General features: G+C 42.4%; 1 protein-coding gene across 4 annotated transcripts in view; it reads left to right on the forward strand.

Moving 5' to 3' along the window:
* The window catches only part of EYA4 (EYA transcriptional coactivator and phosphatase 4), a 217,248-nt gene that overhangs the window by 126,257 nt on the left and 66,945 nt on the right, over positions 1 to 24,046 (forward strand). For 2 of the 4 annotated variants that reach the window (XM_065400313.1, XM_065400314.1), the window contains exon 1: positions 22,234 to 22,354. In XM_065400313.1, the coding sequence (XP_065256385.1) occupies positions 22,234 to 22,354 (121 nt within the window). Of the gene's footprint in view, positions 1 to 22,229; positions 22,355 to 23,508; positions 23,578 to 24,046 lie in introns of those variants that run through there. The other 2 variants (XM_065400311.1, XM_065400312.1) reach the window with 2 other exon arrangements.

The following is a 24,046-nucleotide window of genomic DNA, read 5'->3' on the forward strand; positions in this document are numbered from 1 at the left end:
GGGCCCGGACACGGGGTTTGAGCCGATGGTACCGCCCGACGCCCTGAAGGCAGTACCGGTTGCCTCGTCAGCACCGGATGAATCTGTAGCGGCGCTGCCCTCTGTCTCTCAGGAGGACTTTAAGGATCATCAAGAGCTTCTTAGACGGGTGGCCTTGAATCTCCAGCTCCAGGCTGAGGAGATGGAGGAGCCATCTGACACTTTGTTTAATGTCTTGTCCTCCTCAACACTGGGCCGTGTGGCCTTCCCTCTTCACCAGGGGGTAGCCAATATTTCTACCGGACTTTGGCAGACCCCTGCTTCCCTGGCGCCCATTTCTAAGAAGGCGGAGCAGAAGTACTTCGTGCCAGCAAAAGGACATGAGTACTTGTACACTCACCCAACCCCAAACTCGCTGGTGGTGGAATCCGTTAACCACCGTGAGAGACATGGCCAGCCCGCACCCACCCACAAGGATAAAGAAACCAGAAGACTAGACACTTTTGGGAAAAAGGTTTATTCGTCGGCGAGCTTCCAGCTCAGGGTGGCGAACCACCAAGCGCTGCTGAGCCGGTATGATTTTAACTTGTGGGGGTCTCTGCCAAAATTCAAACCTCTTCTCCAAGACAAGGACAAGACGGAATTTAAAGTCTTGGTCGACAAGGGAGCGGCGGTGGCGGCGAAAGCAGCTCTTCAAGCGGCTTCGGATGCGGCGGACACAGCGGCCCGTTCAATGGCCTTGGCTATTTCCATGTGAAGGGCATCGTGGCTCTCGCTGTCCGGGCTGTCCGCGGAATCCCAGTCCCTCATGCAGGACCTGCCCTTCGATGGGAAAGTCCTGTTTGCGGATCAAACAGACACTCGTCTGCATGGGATGAAAGACGCCCGCACCACCCTGCAGACACTAGGCCTCTATGTCCCGCCACCCAAGGATAAACCCAGGCCTCAGACCTCAGCTCCCCCAGTTAGGGGCAGATATGAGCCCCCACCTAAGAGGCCGAGGGAGCAGAGGCGTCGATCCCAGCACCAGTCCCGTTCGGCCCCACGACCGGGCCCCTTGAAGGGCAAGAGGCAGGGGAAGAGGCGTTTTTGATTCTTTGCGGGGGACCACCGGGCCTGTTGCCTGGGAAGCCCCCCAGTTAATAAAGTTGGTGTTTGGCAACCGTTTACCTGCCTTCAGAGTGCAATGGTCCCATATAACGTCGGACTGGTGGGTCCTCAGTACCATCACCAAGGGGTACATGTTGCAATTCGCCTCGCCCCCTCCCCACCATCCTCCGTCCAGGGAGGTCCCCGGAGACCCGGAGCACGCCCTCCTTCTAAACCAGGAGGTGGCGCGCCTCCTCACCCTGGGCGCGGTGGAGAAGGTACCTTGGGAATTCCAGGGCAAGGGGTTTTACTCCCGGTATTTCCTGATCCCGAAGGCAAAAGGCGGGCTCAGGCCCATCCTCGACCTGCGGTATCTCAACCAGTTTCTGGTCCATTGCAAGTTCCGTATGGTGTCCCTGTCCTCTATTATTCCGTCCCTAGACCCGGGGGATTGGTTCGCGGCCCTGGACCTCCAGGATGCGTATTTTCACATCCATATTTTCGAGGGTCACAGGCGCTTCCTCTGTTTCCTGGTGGGGCAGGACCACTACCAGTTTACAGTCCTTCCCTTTGGCCTCTCTACAGCCCCCAGGGTTTTTACCAAATGCATGGCGGTGGTGGCGGCCCATCTCAGGCGGAACGGGCTGCAAATCTTTCCCTACCTGGATGACTGGTTGCTCAAGGGCAAGTCTCGATCCCAGATTCAGGCCCAGGTGAAATTCCTCCTGGCCACTTGCAACAGTCTAGGCCTAGTGGTAAACAAGGACAAGTCCATGTTAGTCCCAGCTCAGTGCATACACTTCATAGGGGCGCTGTTAGACTCGGTAGTGGCCATGGCCTCTCTCCCCCGAGACAGGTTCGAGATGCTCAAAGGTCTCATAGCTTCAGTCACGGCCTTCCCCGTGAGGACAGCAAGAGTGTGCCTCCAACTGTTAGGCCATATGGCAGCATGCACCTCGGTGGTGCGGCATGCCAAACTCAGGATGAGGCCCCTTCAACTTTGGTTGGCCTCCCAATACTCCCAACCCAGGGACGGCCTGGGCAAGGTCGTCACGCTTCCACCCGCGGTGGTGGCGAACCTGCAGTGGTGGTCCCTCCCAAGCAACATGTTGCAAGGGATTCCCTTCCAAGCGGCCCCTCCCTCGATACATCTGGTGTCGGACGCCTCGGACCTGGGGTGGGGAGCCCATGTGGGGAGCTTCCAGACCCAGGGCAGATGGTCGGCCTCAGACTTGCTCCTACATATAAATGTCAGGGAACTCAGGGCGGTGCGCCTAGCCTGTATAGCCTTCCACCGGTATCTGCAGGGGAAGATGGTCAGAGTCTTCACGGACAATATGACCGCGATGTATTACATCAACAGGCAAGGGGGCACGAGGTCCTCGGCCTTGTGCCACGAAACCCTAGACCTGTGGGAGTTTTGTATAGCCCACAACATCTCCTTGAGGGCCTTTCACCTACCCGGCATGCGCAATACGCGAGCCAATCATCTGAGCAGGGTTTTCTCCCAACAGCACGAGTGGTCACTCCACAGGGAGGTTGCCAGGCAACTCTTCCTAGAGTGGGGTACTCCCCAGGTGGATCTTTTCGCCACCAACCAGAATCGCCTCTGCCCTCAGTTCTGTTCCAGGGCAGGAGGGGTCGAAGGAGCGATAACGGATGCGTTCCTGGTTCCATGGTTGGGCTGCCTGTTCTACGCCTTCCCGCCCTTCCCCCTGATAGGCAAGCTCCTACAGAAAGTAAAGACAGACGGGTCCAGGGTTATCCTGATAGCGCCGGATTGGGCCCGTCAACATTGGTATGGAACCCTCCTACAACTTCTAGTGGCCCCTCCGCACAGACTGCTGTTCCGACCGGATCTCCTCTCCCAGGAGGGAGGATCCCTCCTCCACCCTGACCTGGCCGCACTTCACTTGACAGCGTGGCTGCTCCATGGTTAGACGAGGAAGAGAGGAGGTGCTCTGAGGATGTTAGGCGAGTCCTGCTGGAGAGCAGGAAGCCCTCCACACGACAAACCTACCTGGCCAAATGGTATTGGTTCTCCACATGGACGAGGGAAAGGGGCTCCTCCCCCTCATCCGCGTTGCTCCAGCTCATCCTCGATTACCTACTGTTCCTTAGGACCCAAGGGCTGGCGCCCGCCTTGGTCAGGGTACACTTAACAGCAATTTCGGCTTTCCACCCTCCGGTGTCTGGTCAGTCGGTATTCTCCCACCACATGACTTCCCGTTTTTTGAAAGGTCTGGATCGGGCATTCCCTTACGCCAGACCCCCGTGCTCTCCCACCTCATGGTCCCCGCTTTGAACCCTTGGCCACGTGTTCCTAGTGGCTATCACCTCAGCCCGCCGGGTCTCGGAGCTTAGGGCCCTGACCTCTGACCCCCCGTATACGGTCTTCCATAGGGACAAGGTACAGCTCCGCCCGCACCCGGCCTTTCTGCCGAAGGTAGTTTCGGCTTTTCACATGGATCAGGACATCTTCCTACCAGTTCTCTGTCCTAAGCCCCATTCCTCCAATGAGGAACGACGCCTACACATGCTAGATGTGTGTAGAGCGCTGGCTTTTTACCTAGACCGGACCAGGCCATTTCGGAAATCCCCTCAGCTTTTCATTGCATCGGCCGAGCGCATGAGGGGGCAACAGGTTTCCACCCAGCGGCTCTCCCGCTGGATCACCTCGTGCATACGTACGTGTTACAACCTGGCAGGGGTCCCCCCGCCTCTTCTAGTGAAGGCTCATTTAATGAGAGCTCAGGCCTCGTCGGCTGCCTATGTGGCTCATGTCCCTATCCAAGACATCTGTAGGGCTGCTACGTGGTCCTGTGTCCATACCTTTTCATCGCACTATGAGATAGTCTCCAAAACGCAGGATGACGCCGGGTTTGGTAGGGCGGTACTCTGCCCTGGTAACCCTTAAACTCCTACCCACCTCCATCAGGTATAGCTTGGAGTCACCTACTGTGGAATACACATGAGCAATCACTCGAAGAAGAAAGGACAGTTACCTGTTCCGTAACTGGCGTTCTTCGAAATGTGTTGCTCAGGTGTATTCCACATCCCGCCCTCCTTCCCCTCTGTCGGAGTTGTCTGGCAAGAAGGAACTGAGGGTGGGGGGAGCGCAGCGCCCCTAATAGCGCGATTTATCGGCGCCACTTCAGGGGTCGCAGCGGGGCTCCCCCACTACGGGTACTGCTAAGGGAAAAACATCCGGCACCGGTGCACGTGGCGAGCACGCACACCTACTGTGGAATACACCTGAGCAACACATCTTGAAGAACGCCAGTTATGGAACAGGTAACTGTCCTTTTCATTCCTTCTGCCTAGCCCAGGGAAGCTCCGCAGCAAAGGCTTTTTAGTGTTCTAGCCCCAGTCAGCGTGGGCTTCTCTGAATTCTCCTCCCCCACTCTGCAGAAGCCTTTCCTCCCCACCTGCTCTGCTCAGTTTAATGGGGTTCTAGAGAGAATTGTAGTGGTGGAGGCCCTAGAACAGGGGTGGGCTAACCCGTGGGCTGGATCCGGCCCGCCAGCCGTTTTAATCCGGCCCTCGAACTCCCACTGGGGAGCGGGGTCTGGGCTTGCCCCGCTCCGGCGCTCCAGCCGGGGAGCAGGGTTGGGGGCCGCTCCACACAGCCCCCCTCCAGCTTCTATGTGTAGCGGCAGCCAGGGGGCTCTGCTCTGCACACTGCCCCCACCCCAAGTGCCGCCCCCACCCCAAGTGCCGCCCCGCAGATCCCATTGGCCGGGAACCGCAGGGGCAGTGCCTGCGGGTGGGGCAGTGTGCAGAGCTGTCCGGCCGCGCCTCCGCGTAGGAGCCGGAGAAGGGACATGCCACTGCTTCCGGGAGCAGCTTGAGGTAAGTGCTGCCCGGAACCTGCACCCCTGAGCCTCTCCCCGTGCCCCAACCCCCTGCCCTGATCCCCCTCCCACTCTCCAAACCCCTTGATCCCAGCCTGAAGCACCCTCCTACACTCCAAATGCCTCATCCCTAGCCCCATCCCAGAGCCCTCACCCCCAGCCAGAGCCCTCACCCCCTACACCCGACTCCTGAGCCTGGAGTCCCCTCCCGCACCCTGAACTCCTCATTTCTGGCCCCACCCTGGAGCTTGCACCTCCAACCAGAGCCCTCCCGCACCCCAACCTCAATTTTGTGAGTATTCATGGCCCGCCATACAATTTCTATTCCCAGATGTGGCCCTTGGGCCAAAAAGTTTGCCCACCCTTGCCCTAGAAGCATGACTTCTGCAGGAGCTGACCTGTGCCATCTGGACTTGTGCCACCAGCTGAGCCCTTGTAATCCACGGGTCAAGGGAACAGAACTCCTGTTTTTTTCCCTCTGGTGGAGAGAGGTGACAAATCATAGCCCACTAACGGAAAAATGAGTAGAACATTCAGTGAGCTGAGTGTCAGAGAGTTTCTTCTGCCCTGCAAGGGGTAATACCACTCCAGGTAAGAATGAAGGCAGAGAGAAAATATGTAATGTGTCAGGATGGTATCTATGAATAAAAAGAACACTTGAAGATCTTAGGAAATCATTTTGTGGCCTGTGGATGGAGGTTAGCTGACCTTAAATTACTTCTAAAAATACATAGAGGTGGTAAAAAAAAAACAAAAAAAAAACTGGCTTCTATTACTCACAAAAGCATGCATCTTTGTGTTGGCAAGGTGCAAGGAGGCACTTTACTTCACAAAATAAAATAAATATTTTATGCATATCTTTAATATCAATCTGACAGATCAGTTGTCTAATGATATACACTTTCTCCCCATTTATCCTTTTCCTGTTTTTTTTTAATTCAAAAAGTAAAAGAACAGGAAAGAGAAATTGCTCATAAGAAAATTCCAGTGAAAACTTCTACCAGACACTAGTGCAACACGGTCACAGGCACACTAGCAATTACATTACATACTCTCACAGTTAGACAAAGCTCATCCCTGAGCAAGTGGTTACTTCAAGAATACATGTCCAACAAAAACAGCTGCCAATCTCCAGGGAAAAAATATGATGAAGAAACACATTTGCCAGCTAAACCACTTGTGAAGTTCTGAATAGAATTGAGGATTTTTTATATCACAAACATAGGTCTCCAATATTTCACCAAAATGAGAGCCTCATTAGCTAACACAGCAGTAGTTTGTGTGTAGGCTGCACCATCTATTACATGGTGTGTGTGTGTGTGTGTCTCACACACACACACACACCCTTTATTACAAAAGGTTTGTTTGAAAATCTAAATTACTTCTAATTCTTTGCCCATAAAGTTTTTTGAGTATCTGCCATGAGAGAAATATGCATCTGTTTATTTTGTTATTTGTCTCAATTTCCTGCCAGCTGTTGTTACTCTCTGGGTGTGGTATGCATAGTTTTCTCCAAAGCCAGTATTTACACTGCTTTGTTAATTAGCTAATTGGTTTGGTTATGGTGTTGAATAGTAGTAAGAGCTGCACCTTTTAGGATCCTTCCTTTAGACCTAAGCACATTGCATCTATACCTTGGAGCCAGTATTATCAATATAAGTTAAGCTATATTTATGATTTTATGAGATGTATTGATACAGTATGAGCCTATTACCTATCAGTGTTTGTATCTGCATAAAAATAGCAGCAGCTCCTTTTGAGACCAGTGAAAGAACAATGGATGCTTTTTGGTCCTGAGCACTTTTGAAAATCTGGTCACTAAATGGGAGCTTTAAGAAACCAAGATCTTTGGGAAATCTGGCCCTAAATGTCCAAAGCAAAAAAGCATAGGGTTATTATAGGGGAAAGTACCGTGACTAACCATAGAATTATCATTTGATATAATTATTATATATTAGATATCACCTTCAAATGGAGGATTTACTCTGACAGATAGGCACAACAGATCTGACTTAAGTTTCCTGAAACAGCCTTAACCAAGAATTGCAATGAGCTTTAGGTTTCTGTCATGAGAGTCTTTATCTTATTGTAATATTCTGTAGTGTAGTACACTGCACCTATTTACCAGACTGAGACCTCACCTTGCAATTTATGAGTCTCCGTCCAAGCAGATCTCTCCAATCCCTTTCCCTGCAGCTATTGACTTCCACCACTAAATATCAGAGTGCTGGGATCCAGTTGCTACCTTCAAATTTTCTATTGTGATCTAATCTGCATTGCATTATGGGGCACACCAAAACTCTGAGCATGCCAGTTTGCATGACCTTGGGGCTTGGAGCAGCCCACTCTCTCTTGCAATTGAACACAAAGCAGGTAGCTCATGAGTCTATATTTACAAGATGAAGAAGAGGGTTCTGAGATTAACCACCAAGAAAGGGGTGGGGAGTTATTTGAGTGCCAATGGTAGTCTCCAGAAATACAGATATTGGTGGTGATCCCAGCTGTTGGAAATAACAGATGTAACAGATTACATAAACAATATTGGTTTGTAGTTAGTATGTGCATACTCATACTTTAAATTCCAGGTGTGATATCATATATAAACAAGTTAGTTCACTTTCTCTCTTTCCTATTTGAAAAGCTAGCACTAGTTAGAACGTATTGTTCTGTGTGCTATGTTTAGTCTTACTGAGGCTAGATTGGCTCATCTAGGGCTAGTCCACATGACAAAGGCTGTGGAGACTCAAAGCTCTCTACTGGAGACTCAGCATATACCAGGAAAAGGAGTTTGACTGGTGTACTTAACCCACCTCCCTGAACAACATATGCTATACCAGCAAAAGGACTCCTTTGCTAATATAAGGAGTGTGGGGCTTTTTCACACCTGTACCCTGGCACAGTTTTGTAGTGTAGACCTGGCCTCAGACACTGTCCTGAGTTGGGGATGGTGCAGAGCTGCACCGTCCATGGAGAACTTAGGGAAGCTCATTGAGGCATAGTCCCTCCCTTTGTTTCCCAATGCACTACTCATGGCCCCACTTCCTGTCAGGAATAAGGCACTGCAGTTGTGCCTGCCCAATCTTCTGACAACCTATTGAGCACAGCTGGGCTGCATCAGCTAGGTCGCCTGACAGAATGCCTGCCTGTGATTGGCTGAGGAAGCTAGCAGGCTTGTTCTTGAGCCCAGCAGCAGTAGCAGTTCCCCTGGCTGCTTAAAGCGTTTGCCCACAGCTGTGAAAACTCCTTTGTCTGCTTGTTCTCAGCCTTGCTCTAGTCCCGCTCTTGCCTTATTTAAGCCCTGCTGCTGTCTGGGACCCAGCCCTACCTCTGCCTCACCTCACCTCACCTCCATTCTTCTAGGTATCCATGAAAAAGCCTGTGACAGTATAACTGTTGTGGAGCTGATTCACTGCAAGGAGAATGAATATATATACCAGCATAAGCAATGGCAGTGAAAGGGTTGGTTTTATTTTTAGATGTGTCTCCTTTTTTCTCCAATGCTATTTAATTCCAGGAGGGAATAAATGCACCGTAAAAATATTTAGTTGCCAGGAAAATAGTTTAGTAACAGTCAGTTGGTACATAATGTTTTTGTAAAGAAATGTATAAGCAACAGATACACCAGCACAGATGTTTTGTATGAAAAGTTGGTAATAGAATTAAGTAAGTTGAAACTGAAAGGTTGATATAAGTGGTTGTGAAAAGTATGAACTAATGTTTTCAGTCAGCCATAGGGCCTGATTCTGCAAATACTTCGCAACGTAGTGTTTACTTCAATGGGAATACACACAGTTGAAAACACTACTCCCAGCAGTAAATATTGGCAGAACTGGGCCCAGATTTCTCAGTCAAGATAATGGCTCACACAAAAGTATCACAATTTTCCTATTTTAAATTACTATGTTATGGAATAAGGTTTCTATTAAATGAGTACATTGTGGAATTTGTTCATTTTAATTGTAGTTCATTTCTATTTATTATTTACAGAAAGGTCAGTGTAAGTATTTAGTCCATCATATTTATAAAGTGTGAGTCCATCAAAATAATTTAATTTGTGAGATGGATATGCACATGTATGTAGTGCAGCAAAGCCTAAAATTTGTGACAACTGTATTACAAAAAAAACTCTAAAATTTTTGTTACCTTACCATGAAAATGTCAATATCTGATTGTATCTAAGAAATGTATAGAGAACCAATTTGTGTGCTACCTATCTTACCTGTTGGCTATCCTCTGACATACTAAGAAGTTAACTTTAGAATTTTATTCTTACTATTATTATAGAAGAGACCTGATCCAAAGGCCACTGCGGTCAGTTGGTGTCTTTCCACTGATTTAAATTGGCTTTGGATCAGGCCCCAAAAGAGCTCTATAAATATATATGGGATAATTACATAAATTACTATAATCTATTTAGAGTACAAACAAACGGGTATGGATGAATCATGGAGAGAAGTTTGAGTGGCTTGTGTTCACAGATTCTTGAAATATGTGTGTCCTTATTCACAATTTTTTTATGCAGCCATATACATTTGTGGTTCGTAACAAAAGTAAACATAATTTTTATTAAAATCCTGCACAAAAACTCTGTTTCTGTACCTTTGTTAATAATTTGTGGGCATGATTCCAAGGCCATTAAAGTCAGCCTGGTAAAAGTTTGTAAGAAACAAGAAAAACGGGACAAAGTTTGAAAAGATGCTTTTTAAACATAGAAAGTTATCTTTCAAACAATTTATTTAGATATTTATGTACAATGGGATGGTAAAAAACATATCATATCAAAAATAAATGAGCCATTCCTCAAACACTTGCCTGAAGTTCAAGTGCATAAATACTGGATAATAACATATGATGTAAAAGCTGTGCGGGTTTTACACCGAAATTGTATTAAACTAATTACTATAATACAAAAACAAACCAATCACCAATAACTAAAGTTATATTTGGAGATGGTAGAGTTCTCTGACAAAAAAAAATGTTATACAAGTTCTTAGTTTTTCTTTAACTATTGGTGAGATTTTACCATTCTATTTGTGAACTGTGGTAGGTACCATAATATAATGCACACAGTGCATGCTGCAGTTTTTAATATGAAGTGTTTATTATGCTGCACAAAATATTTTCCCCTTACAATATGCAGTCAGCCTTCCTCTCACCCGTGTATGTGAAATCTGTTTGACTCCATGGAATATTGGTTTGAATGATTGCTCTGATTTTTTTATACTGTACTTTTCCAAATGAAAGCACGAAAAGCAAACATAGTTATCATTTGCCACATAGGCGCTTACTCCATGAGTGAGCACCCACGGAAAAAAATTAGTGGGTGCTTAGCACTCACCGGCATCCAGCTCCCGCCCCCAGCGCCCACCGCAATCAGCTGTTCCGCGGCATGCAGGAAGCACTGGGGGGGAGAGGGAGGAGCAGGGATGGGGCATGATCAGGGAAGGGGGTGTAACTGGGTGGGAAGAGGGATGAGCAGGAGGAGCAGGGGTGGGAAGAGGCAGGATGGAGTGCTGTATTGGGAGAAGGGATGGGGGTGGGCCCTGGGGCGGAGCGGGGGCAGGAAGAGGCGGGGCAGGGTGGGGGCTTGGGGAAAGGGGGTGGGGCCAGGGGCGGAGCGGAGGTTTGAGCACCCCCAGGGCCCTGACAAAGCCGATGCCTGTGATTTGCCATTTCTTATTTATTCACACACAAGTAAGCATCTCTCCTTAAAAACAATGAAATTGAAAAGCTATTTAATGGCTTATAAATAGGCCATTCTTTAGCTTGACAGGAGAATGCATCCCCTATCAGTTTTATAAAAGCCACAATTAAACAGCCTCTTAGCCCAAGCCCAAGAGCCCGAGTAAGCTGGCACGGGCCAACTGTGGATTTTTAATTGCACTGTAAACATACCCTTACTGCAGTAGTTCTCAACCAGCCGTCCGGGGCCCTCTGGCGGGCTGCGACCAGGTTTTAGGGGGGCTGCCAAGCAGGGCCAACATTAGACTTGCTGGGGCCCAGGGCAGTAAGCCGAAACCCCACCGCATGGGGCTGAAGCCTGGGGCCTTGCGCCCCCGAAAGCCAGCCCTGCCTTTTATGTGCAAAAAAACATTTTTACTCTTGGGGGAGGGGGCAGTTGTCTGGTCTGGGGGGCCCTGCGGCTGGGCTCCTGGGGGGAGGGGATTTGGGTGTATTGGCTGGGGGGGGGGTTTGTGGGTGTCAGGTCCTCCAGCTGGGCTCTGGGGGGAGAGGGAGGGGGAGGGGACAGACAAACAGGAACTGGATTGTCATAGGGGTTTCTTTAGTTAAAGTTACTCCTGGGGGAATTTTTGTGTGTGTCTTTATTGTTACAGACATACTTGTTGACAGGTTTTTTTTAAATAAATTGCCAAAATAACCTGTGATTATGTAGTGTTATTTTAGTACAGTAGTTCTCAAACTTTTGTGTTGGTGACCCCTTTCACATAGCAAGCCTCTGAGTGTGACCCCCCTTATAAATTAAAAACTCTTTTTTATATATTTAACACCATTATAAAGGCTGGATGCAAAGTGGAGTTTGGGGTGGAGGCTGACAACTCGTGCCCCCCCCCATGTAATAACCTCGCGACCCCATGAGGGTCCTGACCCCCAGTTTGAGAACCCCTGGTCTAGTAGCCCCAAGTATGTACCCGTCTGAGACCACAGGTGTGTACTAAGGGTGGCTAATCCCTCCCTTCACTTGCACTGCTGTGCCTACGCTTTATTTTTAGTATGCGAGCCTGATCAGAGCAAGCTGCAAGTATGTCTCCTCGAACTGAGAACCGCGCCCCCAGCTACAAGTATATCCTTAGTCGTGACACAGAGGTGAAAGGCATATTAATCTATTACAGTTCTTGAGTCATGCACTATATTCACATACTCCTCTTTAGGAGGAAGATCTGTGGGTAAAACGTTTTACTAAATAAAATTTAAAATCCCCTTCATTCAATTAAAATATAAAGTATCTTATAAAGGGCTCAGGTGTTTCAGCCTCTTGCAGCCACAGCTTTATCTTATTTCCTTTCATTGTCTTTCAACCCTTCACTCTTGGAGTTGCACATTTTATAAACTATGCTCTCTTGTTGGTTGGTCTGCTTGGCTCTCCTACAGAGGGAGCAAACACTGTTTGTTGTGCTGGGCAACACCACTGCCACGTTTATAATTACAACTTTTCTTTTACTTAGTGAACTGTTCTGTCGGAAAATACAGTCTGCAACAGATGGCCCTTTTTGGTTTTCTGGTTTTGCTTTTTAAGTTTTCCGTGAAGAACAATTTAGGAACAGAAACAGAACAGCGTAGTTCGAGATTCTTATAATGTGGGTTAAATCTTAATAGAGAGATTGCTTTGTCGACGCCTTCTGTGCACAATGGCATAACATAACTTGGACAATTATAGCAACAGTTTGTGAACCAGTAAACTTTGTTGAAATTGACTTCTGCTTAAAGAAAGAAAATGTCTCTGTGGTGATGGTGCCACTCTGGAGAGCTGTTTACTGACCATTAAAGGTTTTACTTTCTGATTGATCATTCTTTATGTCTGCCCTCTTCCATACTTTTAAAAAAATCAAATTGTACCAAAGCTGTTGATTTGATTATTCATAACTCTTTTCATTTCACCTGGCCTGTTTGAATTTCAAAATCTTAAAAGGGAAATACACCTTATTTAGTGTTTAGTATAAAATACCATACTTTTAATTAATAGTTTAGTGTTGTGAAGCTTTTGAAAATTTGTTAGGACGAGAGTAGGTACTATCTTTTGAGCAGAGGAATAAATCCTAAAATTATATTTTAAGTCATCATATTTATTCCTAGGGCAGTAAGAGAGTCAACAATTTTTATCATAAAGTTGAACGGATTTTGAGCCAAGAAATGGCGATGTTGGTTCATGGAGCCCAGCAAATGTAATCACAGTGACAAGGAGTTCTCTCTCTTCCCTGTGCTTTTCTCCCTTCCCTCACAGTCTATTTTTTGCCCTTGTGGCATCACATTACAGCAAAGCATAGGAGAAGTAATTCAGACTCCATGCCAGCTTCTCTGACCTTCTTGGATAATCCAAATACACTTGTGCCATAGACAACTTTAAATAATAAATGTGTTCAGTTTCAATTACTTTCTACTCCAAGTCCAATAAGTGGATTCTTAGTGGAATTTGTGTATGAAACAGGGGTTAGCCCTTTTATGTATATTTACACGAAAGTACAGATTTGGATTTGGATTTTTCTTCAAAGTTTGGTTTGGATTTCCAGTTAAGAAAAACATTCTCTGCTGGTTCCCAATTTTTCTGTGTGCAGGTTTCTGGATGATATTTCACATTATACTCAGACACATTTCAGCTACTATATTTGCCAATCTACTCTAGGTACTAAACTAACATTTAATATCCCAACATTTTTTCAAATCTCCTGTTTACCACCTTGCTATATCCTGATCAGACATCATAAAATGGAGTCAATGGGCAACAGATAATAAAAGAAAAGAGTAGAGTGATCCCAAAATGTCTTTGATCTAAAGAGAAACCATTCAGGAATATAGAAATCAGATGTAACAGCATTTTCTTTTTATTATTTTAACATCTTTGGCCCCCAGCTTGTTTAATGAATATGTATTTTAAATAGATTTTTTTAAATTTCTGGGTTCAATTTTCTTTATATTTTTTTATTTTTCTTAGAAAGTAGGCAGTGAACGGTTGCATTAAGTCAAGGTAATGTATTGTATACTTGGGCTTTTTTTACATACTACTTAATCAGATCACCATTCTTCATTGTCCTCCACTTCGGATGGCAGTCAGGGGATCCAGATGACAATCTGTGGAAGATATTCTTCCAGAGGCAGCATCTGGCTCCTTGGCAGATTCCTCAAGCACTTCTACTAATGGGTTTGGATTTGCCCAGGGGTCTTTTATGTGGTTACACTGCAGATGGGCTGTCTGCACAGCTTTGTCCTTTTGAATGCATTTTTAAAAAATACTTCCATCCCATTCTTAGATATTTACACACTCTTTTCCAATTGATAAGATTCTTTATGAGTCTCGTAAGATCCCCGTGCTTGATTCTTTATGTAAGAAATCCCAAAGCTTTCCATACATCTAAATGTGCACCTTGAGTTGTGTTTGCGATTCTGGATTAACTTCTCCAGTCTCATTGCCAAGTGATATAATTCAGCATGATCTGAGTCTTTATTATTGTCAGATTTCTTTGGGAATGACCCTACACTATCACTTTTAGAGCAGAGTAACTTTACCTCCCCTTGAAGCATGAAATATACTTGCCTTCCATTAGCCTTCCCCCTTTGAAAGCCTATGTTCAAATCTGGATTTGGTTATAAGTAAAAATGAGTATGGTGGGCTCAACCTACCCCTTAGGGGATCCTTGTCTGCTGCTTAGCAGAGTCCTGGACTAGAGTAGCAAAGTTGTTGCAAGTCATGACTTCCTCCAGGGTTCAAAGTGGCATTAGTTGTGTCTGTGTCTGTCACCTTATCATCATGACTGTTCTCATTATCTTTGCTACCTGGGCTCACAATCCAGTAGAAAAAATTCAAATAGATGGAAATAAAATGCCAAATAAGCATCCCACCACTATCCTTTGACATTTATGTAGCAGTTCCTGCAAATGGCTCAGCAGTTATTTTCTGGATTGATATAAACAAATTGCTAGACTGATGGTGACCTCACAACAGCAATTACTGCTTGGAGTGAGTGATGTTACCCTTCAAAAGCCCACCCTCGAAGACTGGGACTGGATCTTTAATATCTTTTACTCTTTTTCTGCCTTGGTTCCTCCAAGATTCTCTATTCTTCCCAACAGTGGTGCATTTGGTGGCCGAAATGAAAAAAAAAATCTGAGGGGGGAAAAATTGTTTCAGGTTGAATGAAACTTTTTTTTTTTTACCCAAAATATTTTTCTTTGTTTTTGTTGTTGTTGTTGCATTTTGGGTGTGTTTTACCCTTTAAAACAAAATTTAAAACAAATCTAGCTAAATTTCTAAACAAAATATTTTGAAATGAAAAGTCAAAATATTTTGTTTAGAAAATATCTCAGCAACTATTTTGACTTTTTTTTTTAACATTTTACATTCGTCTGAAACTATTAGACACATCCATAGATAGCTGCAGTCTCCCTGAAACTGCATTGTTGGGCGAATAAACTGTTTGACAGAAAAAATTCTCCCAGCTCTACTGGTATACTCTTTGACAGCGTTAGATAATTTTGACATTGTAGTGCTCGGTGTTCCCATGTATTATTATTATTATTATTAATTTGTATTACCATAGCATGACTATAAATTCTTGAGTGCTTCTTACGGCAAACCAGGTGCTAGTCCTGACACAGTTTAAGAGATAATATCTGAAGGAGAATGAAGAGTTGGGCCCTTGTTAGCGTTCAGTATTGCTTGTTTTTTCCTCTCAGGAGGACAGCCAGAACTGACACTCTGCTGTCAGTGGGTGTGCTTTTGGTGTATAGTGCCTGGGTGACAGTAAACAGAACAGCAGTTGAGTTGGTATTATGCCCTTCTGTTTTGATTTGAGAAATGATGAAGAAGAAGAAACTGTGCTGAGCCTGGAAGAGAAAAGCCCAAGTCATTTCAATGGAGAAAACTTAGTGTTCTCAGTTTTACTGTTCCTTCGCTGGATTTTGCAGTAGCTTGAGGCTTGATTGGTTAAAGACTTAAACTAGAGTTGTATCAGTATCTTTAGGACTTGCTGCTCATAACAGTATACTAAAACAAAAGAGAAATCCATTTCCTGTTATTCATAGGTTGTTCTAACTGATATATTCTGTACCAAGTCACCCTTGTAAAAAATCAGAGACAGCCACCCAGGAAAGCAAAGCACCTGCAAAAGCAAATGTTCCTGTTATTCTAGCAATAATATAATGACTGGGAATGTAATACATTAAAGTATCATTTTTAGGCCGCATCGTCATAACTTACTCTACTTTTGGCAACCTATGATATAATAAATATATATTATTATTTATTCCCACACAAAAATCTTTTTTATTTTTGAGTAAAGGCTGCTAAATAGCACATCCTACCAGCATAAACAATAAAAACAAGGAAATAAATGTTAAGTCCCACAATACCCCATCTTCACTCAGTGGGTCAATTTTCCTTTATCAGCTTCAACTTTCTCCCTTCCACCCCCCAGAGTCCACATATATCCACCCTCCCTCACTTAGACCATGTTTATTGCCTGGAATGTTCATGTGCTTTGATTCATAAAGGGCTGGTGTGTCTTTCATAAATTACATTGTACGTGGGTTGTATGCAAATGTGTAAGTGAGGTTTGGTGTGAGATAAGTTTTTCCATAACGTTTAGGTAAAGTTATATGAATGCGTCGTCTGTATCGTTAATGATCGTTAGACGTTTAGGTAGAAGTTACAGAACTGAAATCTGCGTGTGTGTGTGTGCATATTGATACGTTGTATTTTTTTTCAGAGTGAAGGCTGTGTGTTGGTTGTTCAGAATAAAGATTAAGAGATATAATTTGTTGTCTTTGCTCACCAGGAGCATACTCAGAAAACAGCTGGAAAATTTTGACAAAAAAATGAAAGTTTGATGAAAAACAGAAACAAAAAATATTGTTTCTGTTTTTCATCTAAATTGAGCCTCTGGTTAGAGAGCTGGGCTGGCAGCATTAGGAAACGGAAGTAGTTGACAGATCTGAGCAATTCTATCAGCTAGCCTTCGTGTAGCTCTAAATGATAATTTAGGGAAGCTCTTTGTTTAATTTTAGAAGTTCAAAAGCAGACTGTCTGAAATGTTATAAGATTGTGATTTTGTGGGAGAGAAGTTTGGAATTTGAGGGAACTCTGGTTGTAGCTAGAGGAATATAAGAAACATAAAAAAAACTTTAAAAATTGAGCATTTTAAAATGTTTCTTTAGCAAAAGTTAGTAAAGATTTTTATTAAAAAATATGTAGAGAATTCAGTTGTCTTCTAAGGAGTTATTGTGACAAATTTAGAGAATAAAGTAAATTATTTAAGTGTGAAACAGAGTCCTTCTTTAAGTTCACTTAACTTGGGAATTGCTACCAGTGTTACCTGGTATAGAGTTTGGGCTTGCAGAGCATTTTATTTGGAGAAAGTTTTTATTTAAAATACTTTAAAATTAAAGCTAAATATTTAGGAAATAATGTGGTTTGTTTTTTGTTTTCCTGTATAGTTTCATGGTTGATCTGTGTGTGCTTCAGAACTTGCTGATAGAAAGTAGGTTTATGTACAGTAAAAATGTATTCTGTTTCAAAACAGGTATGTTTAAAAAAGTTTTAGCCATTTAAATGATCAAGTTAAAGAAGACACAATTAGGGTTAATGTGGTGTTCTCTGGAAGTCATGAACACCACTTGAGTGTCCTGAGTTGGAGAAGGGCCCAAAGCTTGCTCTAGTTCTACCCTATTTAACTTGTCAATTTACATAGGTAACACTTTTCTAAAATGGCTAATATATGTATTCCTTCTGTCTGAATTATTCTATTTTTAGCTCATTTAAAAATTTGCAAATGGATGTTTGTTTTTGCTGTAGAAAAAAGTGGCAAGAATGAACTTATAGTTGTACCGAGAGAGGAAAAAATGGGAATTTTAACAAAAGGATATGCCAAAGAAGGTTTGAACTTACTATTTATAATATATTAAATGCAGAAAACCCCTGTATTTAAATAAATTCTACCATTTCAAAGTGAAGCATTCAGAAGTTAAGAAATGCTACAGGTAAGGGTTCCCATACAGTATTATTTTGGCCTCCTTGTGGATATATGTTGTGATAGTTTTGCTTAAAATCATATAGAAGGTCTGTGGCAGAGTCAGGAATACAACCCTGTGCCACTGCTTTAAAACCGTAAGAGAATAGCCTGTGCACTGAATGAGGCATGAGTCCTATAGAATAGTGTTTGGTCACATAATTAAACCTGTGCCATATTGTACGTGCACAAGAGGACCAAATTAAAATTTCATGGTCATCCTTAATGCTGGCATTTTCTAACTTTTGGGTGTTCAATTTTGCAACATTCTCGTCCTTTAAATGTAATTGCCTTGGTTTTTAAAAAAGCAGACTGTAGTAACAGAAATTTCTAATGCTGGCTTCAGAAGGGAGTGTGGTCTAGTGGGTACAGGCAACATAGTCACAGACATAGTTTTGTCACATTCATTTGTTTTGCAAAGGCTGCCATCTCTGGATGAGTCTTGGGTCTGCCATACTAGTGACAGAGTTCTATTCCCAGCTCTGCCTGAAGTGACCTTGTGCAACCTCTCAGTTACCCTAACTGTAAAATGGGAGGAATGATAATTGCTTGCATCTTAAGTTAGGAGCATGAGTACTTGCTCATTGTAAGGGTTGTGAAATGCACAGAATGGTGGAAGAGCTAAGATTAGGAATCATAGTTCTTTCTAAAGGCTGCTGCTGCTGGGTTCCATCTAGAGCTCAAGCTCACTGTGGACTGGGAGCATGCTCAGTGCAGATGCAATGTTTAGAGATTTTAGCAACAAGCCTCTAAAAACCTCTGCTGAGCATATGCAAATGCCAGTTTTCATAGGCTTAGAGCTAGCCAAACCTGGGGTTTTTATGGGGCAGCAAAAGATGCCTCTAACCCCTTCCTATATTTCAAGTTTCTGGTCCAAACTATGGAGAGGCTAATACTCTTAAAAAAAAAAAAAAAACGGGGGGGGGGGGGTCGGGCAGAAAAGTTATAATAGTAAAACTATCTATTCATTCCTCACACTTATTCTCTGAAAACAGCTAATCCATTTTTTCTGGGCTGGTACAAAAAAAATTCAGGCAGAGTCCAAGCATGGAAAATGTCAGCTCAAATGGTTAAAAGTGTGGCAAAGTTATAAGCAATTGAAAATAAGTGTTTATTATGAAAAATGTTAGGCATCTTTAACAATAGACATCACTCTGCCTATAATGAACACTTTATCCACTAGAAAGCAGGCTATAGTAAACAACCATGTATGTTTAGAAGCACTAATTTGCACTTCAGACTTCACTCAGCTTTTTCTGTTAGTGCAAGAAAAACATATTGAGCCCAACCCTGCTCCTGCTGAAGTCAATGCAGAAATCTACAAAGCATTTAATTTGGGGAAAAAATTAATCAAGATGTTGGAATAATTTCATCTTTTTTTAGAAAATTTGTTTAGAACCACTTACCTGTTTTCATTACCTAATATGCAGTAGGTTTCTTGTACCTTAGCTGAGATTTTTTTAGGTTAACGGTGAGCAGGATATCTTGAGAAAGGTGAATTAAAATCCATCACACAAGAAGTAAAATCTAAATTTAAGGTACCGTACCTTGGAAGTATTTAAAGGTGCTGCTTGCTTGTTCATTGGGGGCAAAGCCATTGTGGATAAATCCAAATATATGTAAATGGTTTTATGAAATAATTTTAAACCTTATTGGGACTCCACAAGCACAGTGGCTCCAAACTAGAGTACTTCTTTTTTTCATCCAAACATAATTCCTATTCATGCATTGATCTTTTTAACACACTACTTTTAAAGCATATTAGTAAAATATGGAACAACATACTCTTCTATACAATAGATAACATACATATATGGAATCACAACCGTCCCTTGTATAAAAGAGGGATGATCCGTTTATATTCTCTGGTAAACAAAAAAGCTGATAGGATAATTGTTTTCTGTTTAAATAACCCTGATTCATATCAGAAGTAAAAGGTGTTTGGAACCTTTAAACTATGATATTTGGGGAAGTTTATTATTTTGCATTCTGGAATATTACTGAAGTGTATTCTTGTGTAGACATTGTGTGTGAATGTGGAAGAGAAAAGAGTAGAGTTTTTACCCTGACTAGAAAGAGGGAACAACTTCTATTTGTTTCTAATCTGGAAGTATCCATCAAGTATCTCCAAGCTGGTCATTTTTGAGCAGGAAATCATGACATTGCTTTAGTGAACACATGGGGAGAATTAAACTGTATATGCAATGAAATACCAGTTGTTTATCTTGGGTACCCTCTTGCTTTCTTAAACACATACAAGATGGAAACACAGACTTTCTTTAACCTTTAGCTGCATAGCTTCACTGTACAGAAAACTGCTAAACAAAACCTGACAGAACAGTAAATCATTTGTGTTCATTTTATTTCATCACTGATCACATTTCCCGTAGACAATAAATGTAATGCTCTGTTGACAGATGTATGGAAATGGATATGCAGTTGGATGATGAAATCTGGGTCAAGACCGTTTAAATCTCAGTTTATGCCTTTGCATTATTGAATATTAGTTATAAAATTTGTACATGCTGGTGCGTGACCTCTTCCCTACACTTATAAGATTCCCACTACTCATCCAGACCATTGCTGGGGAGAGCATCCTGCTGAAAGAACTCTGATGCATAGAGGGCCCATCTCAAATACTCATTGGAGTCAATGAGATTCTTTGTATTGGCTTTAAGGGGCTTCGGAGAAGGACCTTAATACATTGTTCCAGTTGTGATGTGATGTTTCCCAACATGGGAAAATGAAGGGCTTTCAGGTCTTGTATATAACCGTATATCTTGGTACAAATGTATCTGAAGTAATTAGAATGTTCATCAAGTTATTTATACTATTAGGAGCACAAAATGAGGCTTCCCTTTGAGAGACAAGACAGGTTCAAACAGCAGGAGGTAGAAATTATGCAGGTATTTTTCCCCAGAGCATGCAGGAGATTAGCATGGGGGACAGAAAGCTACAAAGGGAAATTTTCAATGATTACATTAGGGACTAGACAAAAAGTGCCCACAGTATTGACACACCTGTCCCCTGCTCCTCCTGCCCTAAATAACCATTTAAATAGGAACAGGAGTTCCTATTAAATTGCCCCTTATACTCCATCTTCCTCACAGCCATCCTCACTCCTTTCAAAACAGGAAAATTGGAATCCCAATGAGATGCAAAATAATCTCTCTATTGGCCTTGGTAGAATACACATGGTAAATTATTTTTCTCTTGTTGCTGGCCTTGCAACTTTGTGGACAGTAAAGGTGTTTTAGGGGCAGGGGGGAAGATCCATGTAATTAATTTGCAAATCGAGCAAGGAAAAGCAGCGCACACATTGCAAAGTGGATTGCAGTTGCCAATCTAGTATGGACTCACTCCCCGCACACCTGGAGGCATACTGTTTGTGTTGTGAGTGAGGCAGCATGTCTCTTAGACCTATCACTGGTGGAGAACTGTGTACATCCCCTTGACATGGCTGTGATATTAAAAGTCGTGGTGGGGCTCTAAATTTGAATGAAAAATCTAAATCAGTGATACCATGTTTTGGAAATCATGACTTTCTAGGCTATATGGAAATAACATGGAATGAAAAAAATACATAAAACTTAACCAAACAAAAATGCATAAAATAATTGGATTAAATAAGCTTCCTATAGTACATAACAAATTCATTTGTTCTGTCATCTTTCTGTTCTCATTTATTAGGCACACAGTTATGACTAGTGGTTAGAATAAAGAATGAGGAGTTGGGGGGCTTTGGAGATTATTTTCTTAGCTCTGCCGTGACGTGCTGTGTGACTATGGCCTATTCCTTTAACTTCTCCATGTTTCAAAAGAAGGATGACAATATATGTACCTAACTTATAGGTGTATTATGTGTGTTAATTGTATTGTGATACTTGTTTAAAAAGTAGAGAATATATTATTGTCTACATCTAATTATAAATAACTTATTCTTAAGTGTGGTGTAAAAATGATGCCAAAGACTTCAAAGAAACATACCTAGGTTATTAATCTAAGTATATCTAATTGACTTCTAAAATGGAGTTATAGTTTTGTTATCATATTGTTTTTAAAAATTCCTGAACTTTGTGTGCTGCAATACATTTGCTGCTCGCTGTCAACATGTGTTCGATTTTTTTGAGTATAGCTTTCAAGTAAGAGTGGCTGATGTTTCATAAAAGTAATAATTTAAAAGTAAAAAATATGTTTTCTATGGGTATTTAACATTGAATAAGTAATTGTTGTGGCTCACAAAAATAACAAATGAATAAAGTTAAACATCATTTCTGATGTCATCATGGAAACTTCAAACTTTGGTAACAGTATTTTTGCTAATAAAGAATAGCTACAGGTTTGTTTTCCAATAAAATAATATTTTTGTCCTTTTTAAGGTGCAAATGCTGATATTTAGTTTGTAAACTCTTTAGGGATGGAATCATATTTGGTTGGGGGGGTACAGTGCTTTACACAGTGAGAGCTCAAACCTTGATTGGCGCTTCTAGGTATTATTGCAATACAAATATTAAATGTTGTTGTTTTATTTTATTTTATTGCGTCCCTGTGTTGCTTCCTTTTCTAACAGGTCTATGGAAATGCAGGATCTAACAAGTCCTCATAATCTTGTTGGAAGCAGTGATAATCCGAGTAGTTCCAAACTGGATAAATCTAATCTCAGCAGCACGTCCATCACAACAAATGGAACAGGAGGTAAGTGTAAGACATCATCAATGCACAGAAAGTTGCTATATGTCCTTTTTCTATTTTTAATAAACTTTTTAAGTTTAGCATTTCAATTTAATGATGAGCATAAGGCTGATTGATAGATAGACAGACAGTTATCAGCCCTCAGCAAAAAAAGATGAACAATAGAACATTTCAAATTTGTACAGTTGTTTCCATTTAATTCTGTTCAACAACTTGAAACTGAATGAGGAAAGACATTAGGTCCGGAGACTCAGTTGTCGGCAAGTATTGAAAGTATAACATAAATAATGGTTGTAACATACCAGTCTTTTTCAAATCTTCATTGTATATTGCTCAAACCATAGAAATCCTAGAAAGGAACCTTGTCAGGTCATCTAGTCCAGCCCCGTGCACTGAAGCAGGACCAAGTATACGAAGACCATCTCTGACAGCTATTTGTCTAACCTGTTCTTTAATGACTACTACTATTACTTAAATGATTACTGCTCCGTGTACCTCTATAAAGACATTGCTGAAATTTAGGTTAATCACAGTTCTGTTTTCTATGCTAATAATGGATTTTGCTGCCCTTGGTCTGGTGAGTAGTCTGAATGCGACACTGCACAGTGTGAGCAAGGGTATCAGACTACGAGGTGAAATCCTGGCCCCTATTGTGTCAATGAGTGTTGTGCCATTGATTTCAACAGAGCCAGGATTTCACCCATGGTTCTTAGATGTTGTACATTAGTGTGCACTACACTTGTATTTTAGCATTTTACACCAAAATCTTGGTCATTCAGTTCTTTCTTCCCACAATATAAAGTTTTATTCACTTCTCTGTATGCAAAAATTCCATTAATGTCTCTAAAAATTTACATGTGAGCATGGAGGGAATAGACCCCTCTAGTGATATCTTTAAGATTCAGTCTATTCACATTTAAAAACCAAATACCAATATTCCAGAATAAGGAGGGGCTGAAACTAGACCGTTAAGAGCACTAATAATTATATGTGTATATTTTATTTAAATAAACCAGCTAGAATAATATTCACAAAAGCAATACCGTGCAGCTAAAGACTAGGCTCAAAGGGCAAAAACACCTACTGGCATTAAAGAATATTCATGTATATTGAGCAGACATTCAGACAATGAACCATTATACCATTCCCATTCTCAGGAGACAACATGACTGTTTTAAATACTGCAGACTGGTTGCTGAGTTGCAGCACTCCCTCTTCTGCAACAAGTATGAGAGATCATGGTATAGTGCATGTGTGTGACTTTGTGGCTCCATGACTGCTGTGTTACATTTCTCCTGTTTTGTTTCGTTCTTTTGTTCTGTGGTTTAGAACATTTTTATGTGATTTCCTACTTCTCAGAGTCCTTTTGCAGAGCTGGAAAACCAGAAAGAAGCAGTAACAAACATTTATTTTACCGTACTTGTTAAGCCATTTCACAAGTAACAAGAATTTTAATTGTCCTAGAATGAGGTTAACTGTATACATCCTCATAATCTGATGGCATTGTTTTCAGAGAGGCTGAGCACCCACAACTCTGATTGACATCATTGGGAGCAATGGATGCTCAGCTTCCCTTGAAGCCAGATTAATGTTTTTTTCCACTGAATGTCCATTTATCTTTTTTTTTATTTTTAGGTACTATATTACATGCTTACCTGAGCACAAATCAAGGTTGTAAATGTATTGGGCACTTTA

Source organism: Emys orbicularis, chromosome 3 (assembly GCF_028017835.1).
Source record: "Emys orbicularis isolate rEmyOrb1 chromosome 3, rEmyOrb1.hap1, whole genome shotgun sequence".
Taxonomy (NCBI): Eukaryota; Metazoa; Chordata; order Testudines; family Emydidae; genus Emys; species Emys orbicularis.